The 13,684-nt window shown below is 51.5% G+C and overlaps 1 protein-coding gene across 2 annotated transcripts in view; it reads left to right on the plus strand.

The window, feature by feature from the left end:
* The window catches only part of DPYSL5 (dihydropyrimidinase like 5), a 102,882-nt gene extending 89,398 nt beyond the window's left edge, over window positions 1-13,484 (plus strand). For both annotated transcript variants that reach the window (XM_025354803.1, XM_025354804.1), the window contains exons 9-13: window positions 3,253-3,394; window positions 5,163-5,305; window positions 5,756-5,963; window positions 7,875-8,043; window positions 10,054-13,484. In XM_025354803.1, coding sequence (XP_025210588.1) covers window positions 3,253-3,394; window positions 5,163-5,305; window positions 5,756-5,963; window positions 7,875-8,043; window positions 10,054-10,139 — 748 coding nt within the window. In that variant the 3' untranslated portion in view covers window positions 10,140-13,484. The remainder of the gene's footprint in view (window positions 1-3,252; window positions 3,395-5,162; window positions 5,306-5,755; window positions 5,964-7,874; window positions 8,044-10,053) is intronic.
* The last annotated feature ends 200 nt before the right edge of the window (window positions 13,485-13,684 follow it).

Here is a 13,684-nt window from a genome sequence, read left to right on the forward strand (position 1 = left end):
TTAGCTGGGCATGGTGGCTCATGTCTGTAATCCCAGCTACTCCAGAGGCTGAGGCAGGAGAATTGCTGGAACCCAGGAGGCAGAGGTTGCAGTGAGCCGAGATCGCGCCACTGCACTCCAGCCTGGGCAACAAGAGCAAGACTTCATTAAAAAAAAAAAAAAGAAAAAAAGCTTGTTTTGAGACAAATCAACCTCCTTTTCATCAGCAGCAATACAATAAAAGAAACAATTACCAAGACTCCAGTATAATAATGTGGGCTTGGTTCCAAGGTCAAGAATCTTTTGAAACACCCCTGCTTGCTACAAGCAAATTTACTGAAAGAACAAAAAAGATAATAAGTGCCTCAACCCACCCAAATTACAGCACCCAAACCCACACAAATTCAAATAGACTGGGGGGAATAAGTATCATTGAATAATTTAAGTTTTTACATCTAGCCTACTTTGTCAAATGTATTTTAATTATTTAAATTGATTCTATTTATTTAAGTAGAAATGTCGTTTTTGTGTTATGAGAATAGTCTGAATCCCTTTTTAATCAGTGCATATTGTAAATGGGTGCTACTTTATAGGATTTGGAGCATAATTTTAATATTTTAATTATTTATAGAAATTGATGATGACTATAATTTTGCTTTTGTAATACATTATTGGTTATAATTTATATGATGCAAAATACTTGACAGAAAATCCAGACACCAATTATTATTCCCATAAGAAAATATGAGCTATTTCATAATTATCTACTTTAGGATGTGATTTGTGATTTGTTAGGCTGTAAAGGAATAAAAAAAGTTCAATCTATAGATATAATGATTTGTCCTTTATTTAAAATCTGGCTTTTTTTTTTTTTTTTTTTTTTTTTTTAGAAAGGGTCTGGCTCTGTCACTCAGGCTGGAAAGGAGAGGTACAACCTCCTGAGTAGCTGGGACTACACATGTGCAGCACCACGCCTGACTAGTTTTTCGTTTGTTTGTTTGTTTGTTTGCTTGCTTGCTTGTTTGTTTTATGAGCCAGGGTCTCACTCTTTCTCCCAGGCTGGAGTGCAGCCTCCCAAAGTGCTGGGATTACAGGCGTGAGCCACCCTGCACCACCGTGCCCAGCCTAATTTTTGTATTTTTTGTATTTTTTCATCATGTTACCCAGGCTGGCCTCAAACTCCTTACCTCAACTGATCCACCCACCTCGGCCTCCCAAAATGCTAGGATTACAGGCGTGAGCCACTGTGCCTGGCCTAAAATCTGGCTTCTTAGAAATTTTTTCATTTGATCATATAAAATTTTAAAGTATTTGGCAAAGCCAGTCATGTTTTAAACTTTAAATGGTTTGGATGGGGGCTTCCTATCTTCCAGATTCAGGGCAGCACTGAGAGAGCTCAGAGGGCCTCCTAGAATGTAACTACCGTCATTCACGGCTGCCTAGTGGGCACCTTTGTGTAGGAGCCTTTTCAGAAAGCTGGGTGCTCAGGAAGACTTGCTGGTTAAAGAGCAGGAGTTGAGCCTGTTGCTCTCAGGGTCCCTGACCTGCCCTTCATGACTGCAGTGGGCATCTTCTGCCCTGAGCCCTGCTCAGGTATCCAGAGGGCCCCTCAGGAGAAAGGAAACCCTAAAGATTCCATTCATCTGTGGGGGCTTCTGCAGGTCCAGAGAGTGTGGGGAGCCTTGGGGCTCTGCGGGAGAATCTCTTGCAAAGAGTCTCTGCAAGGGCCAGAGCAGCCTCTCTGGCCCAGGGAAGAGCGAACCATCTTCACCGCGGGTTTGGCCAAAGACATTAGTCATTGGGTGGGAACTGAGACTGATGAGCCCTGCCAAGTCCCCTGTGGAGACAGCCCTCTGTAGCTAACTGGCCATTGTCTGAGAGCCTTAAGAATATGCTTCCTCACCAGGTCAGATAATGCTTTCTGCCCCTCGAGTCTCCTGGAGTGGGCATCTTAGATGGCCCACGGGCACTCACAAGGCTCTGGGGCCTCCTACAGAGTACAATGGGACCACTGCCCCTGACCTTCAGGGCACCCGCAGTGTGGTCCCAGCAGTCATCTCCTTCCCCCACCTGACTCCCCTGCTCCAGCCAGGCCTTTCCCTGCCCCCCCCAAAGCCATTTCCTCCTGAGGTTGCCCTGGCCTGGTTTGCGTGGACATTCTCTCTCCTCCGCCCCTAACTGCCTCTGAGCCCTTGGCCTGCAGAGATCTCTGAATCTGGGCAGAGATCTCTGAATCCGGGCCAGTTGCCTGCCTCCCTCACTGGGCAGAGGATCTGCTGCCATGAGCCCTCTCTCCCTGTTCTTCCCTACATCTTCTCTGGCCCAGTAGCCCCTCGAAGGCCTGCCTGTGCCTTAGCCACCCACAGCCTTGGATAGAGGATGGCTTTGTTTTTTCTTCTTTTCAGACAGAGTCTCCCTCTGTCCCCCAGGCTGGAGTGCAGTGGGGCGATCTTGGCTCACTGCAGCCTCTACCTCCCGGGTTCAAGCAATTCTCTGACCTCAGCCTCCGGAGTAGCTGGGATTACAGGAGCCCACCACTACGCTCGGCTAATTTTTTTGTATTTTTAGTAGATACAGGGTTTCACCATGTAGCCCAGGCTGATCTCGAACTCGTGGCCTCCAGTGATCCACCTGCCTCAGCCTCCCAAAGTGCTGGGATTACAGGCATGAGCACCTGGCCCAAGGACAGCCTTAATATATGTGTGAGGACCGTAGTCATGAACAGCATTGAGGAAGAACTGAGTGACTTGCATACCACTCTCGGTCTATTAAGTCAGGCTTCCAGCTCATCCCTCCTTCCCCTTCTGGTCCATTAGAATCCCCACACCCAAGGAAGGCTATGAGTCCAAGTTATTCAACAAAGCTTAACACTGACCTTGTGAATGCTTGTCAGCAGGTGGGGTTGGAGAGCTGATGAGAGGGAATCGGCATACAATTCCATGAGAGTAGAACCACCTCCACCATCTCACTTCAGCTAGACTCTAAGTTCGGCTTTTCGCTGCTTTCTTCACTCTTAAACATTGCCATCCCAAGGATCTCACTGAAGTCACCTGTGACACAGACAGACTGTGCCACACTCATTCTGTGGATGGGTAAACTGAGGTTCACATAGATGAAGTAACTCATGAGAGGCCACATGGCCTAAGCAGCAGAGCTGAACTTGGAGTCAGCTTTGCCTGGTTCCCACACTGAGGATTTTCCCTATATCTATCCCCACCCTCTAGGTTCCTCCCCTCCCCTCCCCTTACTGGTCACCTCTTTTTCTCTACCCAGTGACACTCTGAACATCGTGGCATCAGATCACCGGCCTTTCACCACAAAACAGAAAGCTATGGGCAAGGAAGACTTCACCAAGATCCCACACGGAGTGAGTGGCGTGCAGGACCGCATGAGCGTCATCTGGGAGAGAGGAGTGGTACGTTTGCTAGAGCCCCGCCCCGATCAGATCCCTGCCCTAATCCCCGCTTCATCCCCGCTCTAATCCCAGTAAGAGTTTTCACTCCTCAGATCCTGTCAAAGAATGTTCTTAGAAGGGCTGGTTCAATCCCAGCTCTTTGTTTCACTCAAGAACAAAACACAAAAGGTCTTTCCCCCGATTAGAAAGGTAGTACGATCTATTATGGAAATTTGGAAAATACAGAAAAGTATAAGAAAAAAAAAATCCCTTTAATTCCATGCCTAAAAATTAAACTACTATTAACATTGTAGTGTATTTCTTTCTAGTTCTGTGCATGTACTGTACTTTTTTTTTTTTTTTTTCCTTTTTTGCTACGTTGCCCAGGCAGGTCTTGAACTCCTGGGCTCAAGCTATCCTTCCACCTCTGCCTCCCTAAGTGCTGCGATTATAGGTGTGAGCCACCACACCCAGCTACACATTATTTGAATAACTGGCTTCATATTTTTTTTTTCTTTTACCAACTGCTATACTAACCAGGATTTTTTTCTTCATATAACACTATACCCTGAGTGTCTCCCTATATCAGTAACAATTCTTTAAAAGCATCTTTTTTCATGGCTGAATGATATTTTCTCCAATGAAAGTACCATACTTTATTTAATCTTTCCCTGATGTTTGGGACTTTTCACTGTTTCTAATTTTTGCACTTACAAATAATGCTGTGGAGAACCTCTTTGTTCATGAGTGTGTGTGTCAGCATTTCTGATTATTATTTCTTTTTTTTTTTGAGACGGAGTCTCGCTCTGTCACCCAGGCTGGAGTGCAATGGCGCTATCTCATTTCACTGCAGCCTCCGCCTCCTGGGTTCAAGTGGTTCTCCTGCCTCAGCCTCCCGAGTAGCTGGGACTACAGGCCTGTGCCACTACACCCAGCTAATTTTTGTATTTTTTGTAGAGACGGGGTTTCACCATGTTGGTTAGTCAGGATGATCTCGATCTCTTGACCTCACGATCCGCCCATCTCAGCCTCCCAAAGTGCTGGGATTACAGGCATGAGCCACCGCGCCAGGCCTCTGATTATTATTTTGGATTATTTCCTTAAGACAGCATCCTAGAAGTAAATTTTTAGGCCAAGGGATATGAACAGTTTTAAGGCTCTTGATTTGATATATTTTGTCTAATTGATTTCAAAAAAGATAAGAACTGGGACTTCATTTGAATACCACCTGTTCTGCACATGAAGAGTAAGTATTTTTGGTCTTGATCTATCTCAGATTAGATTCAAAATAGTATGAGCCCCAAAGAGATCTGAAGTTCTCAAGACTAAGCTCATGGAAGGCCAAGGAGATGGCTCAGGAAATCCCCTTGAAGAGAGTCCATAGTACTCTCATGGGTGGGACAATAAGATGTTTTATACGCTCTTGAGTATATAACCCTTTGAAAATATCACCCTTAGTAGATGAAGGGAGATTCCTGACTCATCCGTGTGGGCACATGAGCAGAGTTGGTTTTACAAACAGGAGGCAGATTTGCCCCGGGCAGGCAGCCTGAATGGAAGCACAGCCACTCACCATAGTTGCTGGATGAAGGGAGAAAGGAATAAGTGAGCACCTGGGACCCAGCCAAGCAGGCTGGCTCATCTGAGATGGTGCTCACAGCTTTGTCCCCTTGTGACCACTGTTCTAACCACCTAAGCCCAAAGTCCATGGGACAGCATCAAAGGTAACCAAGGGTTTGAAGCCCACCCCCAGAGCCTGGTTGACTTGACACTTTCTGCAACATTTCAGGTTGGAGGAAAGATGGATGAGAACCGTTTTGTGGCCGTTACCAGTTCCAACGCGGCTAAGCTTCTGAACCTGTATCCCCGCAAGGGCCGCATCATCCCCGGAGCCGATGCTGATGTGGTGGTGTGGGACCCAGAAGCCACAAAGTAAAGTTTGTTGCTCATCTCCAGGGCTAGAGGGGCTCGGGGTGTTGAAGAGGACTTGCATTACCAATCTCCAAAAGCATATAACTTTGCACTATTTCTAGCACAAAATATGGCCCTGGCTTATAGTTGGCCGTCTTTTCCCTCCATCTTCACACAGTCTTTCTTCTGTGTCACACATGTCTGGTGTGTCTGTCTCCTCTTCTTATAAGGACACTGGTCAGATTGGATTAGGGCCCACCTATATGACCTCACTTTACCTTAATGATTACATTAAAGGCCCTAAATAGGGCCATGTTCTGAGGTTCTGGGTGTTAGGATTTCAGCGGAAAAATTTTGAAGGAAGCCAATTCAGCCCATAACAACCAGCCTTTGGGGTTCACCCCTCCCATGGAGCTGTGACATTTTGACATGTCCTCAGCGCTTTCTCTCCCGCCATTGCCTCCCCACCAGGACCATCTCAGCCAGCACGCAGGTCCAGGGAGGAGACTTCAACCTGTACGAGAACATGCGCTGCCACGGCGTGCCACTGGTCACCATCAGCCGGGGGCGCGTCGTGTATGAGAACGGCGTCTTCATGTGCGCCGAGGGCACCGGCAAGTTCTGTCCCCTGAGGTCCTTCCCAGACACTGTCTACAAGAAGCTGGTCCAGAGAGAGAAGGTGAGGTGGGAGGGGGAAGATGCAGGGGTGTTGGCGCCCCCTGCCGGGGAACATCCTCCATGACTGTTTTAAATCTCAGAGAGATATTCACTCCAGTTTTCGACCCAATTCCATTGCCCTCTCTCCAGCGTTGAGAGGGGAGTGTGTGGCAGGGCCAGGGAACGCTAGAGTCAGAAAATGCTGATTTCTGTTCCCCGTCTTTGATTACCAAGTGGCATTTTAAGTGGTCAGGCAGCAGGGGTCCTCAGTTGCTGAGGTCACAAATGGGAAATGTGAGTGTGTGCGACCGCTGAGCTCCTCGGGATAAGCAGGCTTGGGTTGGAGGAGGTGCTGGGGGCTGGAGATACTGCTTTGGCTTGGCCGCCTCCCACTCTTGATGAAGCAAGTGCGGGTAGAGCTGGCATTTGCAAAGCATTGTCTGAAGCACAGGAGGAACAGGCACCTGAACACGGGACGCCCAAACTGCTGGCACACAGACCACACGAGAGGGCTCAGAGCTTTCAGAGAAACTAAGGACCCTTCCCTCCCAGAGGCCAGTGAGCGAAGAAATCCACTGCCAGGTCTGCCGTGGGGGCGCAGGCTTGGGCTGCCTGAGTGAAGAAAGCGTGACTTTCGTGATCACAGGGCTAAATCTGAAAGCAAACTCGGGGTCTCTCACTCATCACACTCAGCTAATGTTTATTTTTTTGTAGAGACGGACAGGGTTTAACCGTGTTGCTCAGGTTGCTTTCAAATTCCTGGGCTCAAGTGATCTGCCCGTCTCGGCCTCCTAAAGTGCTGGGGTTACAGGCGTGAGCCACTGCGCCCAGCCCAACAGCACTTTGTAATACGATGTAGGACCATAAATGACCTCTGTAGTAATAACTGCTCCTACTTCTATGTTGCCTCTCATGTGCCAAAGCAGTTGGAACAGCTTTACACATACTAATTCATCTGCTCTCCGGCAACTCTCTGATGTAGGTACTAGTATTGTGGGCACAGAAAAGTAAGTTGCACAAAGCCACACAGTTTACAAGTGACAGAGTTGGGACTGGAACTTGGCAGTCTGGTTGTAGAATATAGACTCCTAACTCTACTGCCTTTGTGAGTACCGAATGAGCTAGTGTTGCTACTGGGGGCCTCTGGTCTCCAGATGGGGCTGTGTTTAGCTTCTGTTCTCTCCGAGTTGTCAGACCGGTAAAGGGTGTAGTTTCGTGGAAGCCTAAGGTGGTGAGTAATGTTGTGCTGTGTGGGAGGGACCTCTCTAAAGTTGATTTCCGGTTGGGCGCGGTGGTTCACGCCTGTAATCCCAGCACTTTGGGAGACTGAGGCGGGTGGATCACGAGGTCAGGAGTTCAAGACCAGCTGGCCAAAAAAGTGAAACCCCGTTTCTCCTAAAAATATAAAAATTAGTCACGCGCGGTGGCAGGCGCCTATAATCCCAGCTACTTGGGAGGCTGAGGCAGGGGAATCGCTTTAGAGGGGCAGAGGTTTCAGTGAGCCAAGATCGCGCCACCACACTCTAGCCTGGGTGACAGAGTGAGACTCTGTCTCAAAAAAAAAAAAAAAAAGAAAAGAAAAGAAATTTGGTTCAAGTTGACTTCCTCAGATTCTACCTGCTACCTTGGTAAGGCTTCCACCAGTGTTGGGGGGAAGCCAGTATCTCTCCTGTACACATGCACGCACACACACATGTGCATTCACACACATGCACGCATGCACACACGTACACATATGCACATGCTCTTTAGGACGTACGAGGAAACTCCAACCCCTGGACTCAAGGTTTAAGAAGCCTTGGTCGCTTGCAGTGATTTGTGTCTTGGGCGGAGTGGCAGTGTCTAATGTCCCACCGGCCCCCAGGGAGGCCACGGTTGTGTCAGTTCTGATGGTGTTGTCCTGTGCTTCTGCTCTTCTTCCATCCTTCCCTAGACTTTAAAGGTTAGAGGAGTGGACCGCACTCCCTACCTAGGGGATGTCGCTGTTGTCGTGCACCCTGGGAAAAAAGAGATGGGAACCCCACTCGCAGACACTCCTACCCGGCCTGTCACCCGGCATGGGGGCATGCGGGACCTTCATGAATCCAGTTTCAGCCTCTCTGGTAAGAGTCAGGGGGCCATGGGAGGAGGGCGGGGGGCCGGGAGGAGTGGCCCACCCAGGCAGTGGGACTTATGCCTGCTTTTCTTTTGTGTCCTGTCCTCCCTCCCGTTGCCTATTTCCAGGGATAAGTGCTGGTTTGGATATTAGACTCACACAGACATTAGTGAGGACAGGAGGGCTGTCCTGGTCCCTGGGCACAGCCGCTCTAATAGGCCATGGCCCACCTGGGGCTCTCCTGAGGGTTTCTAAGTTCAGATATTTTTGTCCCTTGAAACATCTTGAGGGCTGTGCACACAGTGGGTGCTCCAAAGATGCCCTGAGCTCAGAAGAGTCAGCCCTGTCTGTGGTTCACGGGACTGCACCCACTGGCCCCTGGCCTGCCCCAGTCCACTCCTCAGCAGCCTCTCTGCTCTTTCTGCTACCCACTTTCCTCCTCTGACCTTCCCATACCTGTTCCCGCCTTTACCCCACCTTCACCTTCTTTTTTTACCAGGAATTGTGTTGTATACATTTTTTTTAACTTTAAGTAAAATATTTTCTCTCGACTTTTGATGCCCAATTTTTTCTCTTATCTTTCTGTCCCTTGGGTCCTGGCCCCAGTCCTTCTGCGGAATCTCTAGGTTCTTAGGGGGTCCCATCCGAGTTCTTAAAGCCACTATCTGCAGTTCCTCCCCACCCCCTCCATCCCCATGGGAGCCACAGGCTCATAAATGATGACCCTCAATGGAGAACAAGCAGAGGCTGTAAGATGCCCCGAGCCTCCAGGCGGCTTAGATGGGAACTGTCACCACCACTTGCAGGGGGCTAGGACCCTGGGTCTCCCTGAGCACCGGTGAGCTGCCTTCAGCATAAGCCCAGAGAGAGACCAAGCATCCACTCTGTGAGGGCTGTGCTAGGATGGGCACAGCGAGAGGTGCAAGACCCTGGTCCTTCCACCCACAGCCTGGAGTTTACTGGGGGAGACAAGCCCCATACACAAAACATCCTGCTGTGAGAGCAGAGAGCTAAACCAGAGGGATGCCAACGGGGCAGCGCCTACCTGCCGTGGCTCCTGTGTGCCCTGCTTAGGGCACTGGTCTCAGGACCAGTCTCATTGCTGAGATGATAGCTCCACTACCCTGAGGGCCACTGCTACTCCCACCAGTGATGGGCCATGAGTGGAGTCAGAAAGGGAGCCTGGCGTGGAAGACTCGCTTATGCACACTTAGGTCTTGCCAGTCCAGGAGGCGTGGACTCCCACCGCTGCCGGGCAGGGTCCTTTCTCCTGCAGCCAGACCCGAGAGGCACCAAGACCCCAGAGCTGCAGGGCCCCTGCTGACCAGCAGCCTCCTCTTCTTCTGCCCGAGAGCCAAGACTGGCCAGAACGCCCGCTCAGACAGCAAACATCAGGCAGCCTGTCCCTACTCTCCACCCCAAATCTTGTCTGTTCTAAGCAGGCCAGGCTGAAGAATGTCCCACTGGGCTCTCCGGGGCACTAGACCCTCCTTTTCCCTCCCTTTGTGTTTTGTTTGTTTTTGTTTTCTTTTCAATCCTTCTCCTTCTGTATAGACCCTCCTTTGTAACTAAGTCATGGGATTTCAAGATGCGGGGCCTTTGGGCTGTGGTTCTTTCATTTTCCAAAACAATGGCATACCCTCATTTTTCTCTCTTGCTTACTCACTGAGGCATATGTACAAAGGCCCATGTGCCAACAGGCTGGCCGATGGCCTGCATGCACAAGAGACTGTATGCCCAGACGTGAGGCAGTGAGGTTGGCACAGTGGGCAATTAATAATGTAGGCTGTGAATCTGGAAAACCTGGGTCCAAGTCCAGGCTCTGCCGTTACACACTGCAACACGAGGCAAGTCACTTAACTTCCCTGAGCCTCGGTCTTCTCGTCTGTAAAATGGGATGGAGTGACTGTGAGGATTCACTCAGGCCCTGCACACAGTGAGCCTCCAGGAGAGGGTGACTGTGGTTTGTTAGCAGGCACAAGAGCCCAGCTCACCCTTTGTGCTTCCTTCCCTGCAGGCTCTCAGATCGATGACCATGTTCCAAAGCGAGCTTCAGCTCGGATCCTCGCTCCTCCCGGAGGCAGGTCGAGTGGCATTTGGTAAAGGCACTGCCCAGCCCCCCGAGTGAGGACACACCACCGCCACCAGTCCGCAACTCTCCGACCACAGCTTCAGGGGCAGGAGAGGCTGGGCTGGGCAGCACACCACCCGAAGGGGGCCCCAGGACCTGCGGAGCCCTCCCTATGTCTGCAAAGTGATTCACTGTGCTTCGAGCCAACTCTAACAGGCACTTTGAGATGTGTTCCTCCTGCTGTAGTCCTTTCTGCCTTGGCCTCCGTGGGCTTTTCTGGGGCCCAGGAAGCCCACACTGTGCACAGAGCCCAGTGCATAGAGCCCTGGCCAGCCCTTCCTCTCACTCCTGCCTCCGCTGGCTTTGGGAAAGCCCAGACTTTAGTGCCCTGCCCCCTGGCTGACTGCCCAGTTGTCCAGAGCACTTTAGCAGATGTGGTTTCAAAGTAAAGGCCTCGTCCCCCACCCCTTAGGCCCTGTGGTGACATTTCCCAAGCCAGACAGGTGTCAGCTTCCCAGCCATGCCCAGGACGTCCCATCTCCCCCAACCCACCTCTGGCCCTGTGTAGGGGCAGGGATGGGGGTGGCTGGACACCCGGTGCCCCTCGCCAGCTTCTCTTGTGCCCCGCCCACACCCTCGGGGGGTCACAGGTCCAGGAGGGTAGCTGGGCGGGGCTCAAGGCTGGTGCCCGGCGCGTGTAAATGGTTTGGTTTTGCACGTTTGGTTTGCGCAGTAGTTTGGTTTGACTTGTTTGTGCATCCTGTGAAAAATAACGGTGCTTGTGTCACTAGCATAGAATAGCAACAGGAATAGATGTGGTCCTTAGGAGACGCTGCACTCGACACCAACCAGACAGCACAGGGCAGGGGCGGTGGAGGGGCTGGGGTCACAGGCCTCTCTTCTCCCCGCCGGGGGCCTTCCGGGCTGCTGGAGGCCCAGGCCCTTTCCTCCTCCCCTCCCCTCCTTGTCTAGTTTCCCACATTCCAAGAGGGGGCCTGGGATGCTAGCCCCGGAGATGCCAGCCCTTCAGGAAGCAGGTGTCCTTTCCCCTCTCTGCCCCATTCACTCCCGGCACTCCCCCTGCCTTCCCCCCATCTCCACCCACCACACACACACACACACACACACACACACGGCTTCCTGTAACTTCTTCCTGCTGGACAGAGACTCAGTGCTCCTCCTGTGTGACTGGCAAGAGGCCTCATGCCTGCTGAGAGAGGAGGAGTGGGACATGGGCTCGCCAGACACCAGGGAGGGAGACCCCAGGCACACAGGACCTGGCTGTCGAACCCACATTGCTGCTCAGGTGCCGTGATCTCCCGTGGCTGGCACCAGGCCCTCGCCGGCTCATGGCCTCATCTTCTCCCCTGTCTGTCCAGGTGGGCCCTCCCTGCTTCTGAGGCCCTCCAGAAGTTCCCATAGAAACACTAGAGGCCGGGTGTCTCCTTCCACCTCCAGTGGTCTGGGAAGTGACCCGGCCGCCTGCCCTTATTAAGCCTTGTCTGCCCCGTGGGAAGTGACTTCATGTTGCACATGTGATTTCAGCCCCTGAGGCTTGTGCGAGGCTTCTGGACCCTCAGTTAAAGGTCAGTCTCTGGCCGGGCGCGGTGGCTCACGCCTGTAATCCCAGCACTTTGGGAGGCCAAGGCGGGTGGATCATGAGGTCAGGAAATCGAGACCATCCTGGCTAACACGGTGAAACCCCGTCTCTACTAAAAATACAAAAACTAGCCGGGTGAGGTGGCGGGCGCCTGTAGTCCCAGCTATTCGGGAGGCTGAGGCAGGAGAATGGCGTGAACCCGGGAGGCAGAACTTGCAGTGAGCTGAGATCGCGCCACTGCACTCCAGCCTGGGCGACAGAGCCAGACTCCGTCTCAAAAAAAAAAAAAAAAAAAAAAAGTCAGCCCCTGCACATCTCTGTAGTGCTGTTCGTGTATTCAAACCACTTCCATATATGACCTCTCACTTGGTCCTCATGACAATGGAGCACTTACTCTTCTTCCCATTTTACAGATGAGGAAACTGAGGCCCAAAAAGTTCAGGCCCTCTGACCCCAGAAGTGTCTGTGACCACCCTTCCAACCTTGGCTATCTACCCCAGCTGTGGAGAGGAGGTCTGGGGCGACATCTATTGTAGATCCCACCTGAGAGTTTAACCAACAAGAAGACTTACTTTCCTGGTAGGCAGCCTGCTTTGTTTTGCACAGGTAGATAGATTTTTTTTTTCTCATCTTTCTTATAAACAATCTCATGCACAGTCTGTGTTTGAGCTAGGACTAGTCACCCTTTGGGGGCTAACTGTGCAGTGTGAGCTGCATCCACACCCTCACTTCTCCCTTCACTCCCCCTTTCCTCACTCAGGGGCTGAGAGGACAGAGGTGGTCAGTCAGGGAGCAGAGGTGGCGAAGGGGCTCATGGCAAGTGGCAGCCATTGGAACAGGGGTGAAGACTCAGGCCTGGGAAAGCCACCAGGGATAGGGGAAACCATGACACTGCCTCCTGGTGCAGTGCACACCATCTCTATCCCTGTCAGCCCTCACTGGGTCATGGGCCTTGGGCAGATGCCAAAGAGCCCAGCAGCAGTGGTGGTGGCCAGCTGGGCAAAGCATCCTTGCTTGGGCTAGGAAAGCTTTACCTTCTCTGAGTGCCTCCGCCCAAGAGATGCGTGACCCGTGGCACCGGGGAACCACATCTTGGAGTGGTCCACTGTAGGCCATCCACTTCATCCACCCCCAGTCCTTACATAGGCCCTACCCTTTGCCCGGGAGCTTCTAGATGGAAATCAGAAAGAGATTCAAGGAGCCGAATGAGCGGTCAGCCCCCACCATGCACTCCTTGCCCCGTGCAGAGCTCCAGCCAGCTTCGTCACCAGCCCCACTGGCTCCTGGTTGGAATGAAAGGGTCTCTGGTTGCACTGAATGCAGCTCTCAAACTGGTCTTGTACTTGCTGAATAAATACTGTTGTTCTTGCCTTAGCTGCTCTCTAGGTTTGTGGGGTTAAGTTGCCAGAAAATTGTGCTACTGTGTGTGCGTGTGCGTGCGTGTGTGTAGTGCTAGGAGTCCACAGTAGGTCTCTGTCGAGCCGATGTCGTGCTGAGGGCTTTTCCGATACTGACCCAGAAGCCACAGAACCACAAGGAAACCCAAACCCCCTCCAGCTGCTGAGGCGCAGGCACAGCGTGGGGTCGGGATGGAGCCTCCAGCACCCCAGCACCCAGGTGACTTCCCTACGCCCCTGTAAATGTCATGGTGCTAAGACTGTGTCAACCCCAAGACGACACATGGTCCTGTGCTTTGGCCACCGTTTGAGGCAAAAACTAAACAGCCCGACACGTTGTGTTCTGGTGCAGGTTTGTATTAAACTGTAGCTACTTCTCACTTGGACTCTGTTGTGTTTCTTCAAAGAGGAGGGAGTTCGGCAGAGATCTCTTCTACGGTGACTGGGCAAGGCTTCTGTTGCTAAGAAAAGGCAGCTTTGATCTGTCTCTCCTATTGGGTGGCCTGTGCAGAGACTGGATTTTTTTTTTAATTCTGAGAGACAGGAGCCCCAGTGGTGCCAGATTTCCAGGGACAAGGTT

The sequence above is a fragment of the Theropithecus gelada genome, chromosome 13 (genome assembly GCF_003255815.1).
Source record: "Theropithecus gelada isolate Dixy chromosome 13, Tgel_1.0, whole genome shotgun sequence".
Lineage (NCBI taxonomy): Eukaryota > Metazoa > Chordata > Mammalia > Primates > Cercopithecidae > Theropithecus > Theropithecus gelada.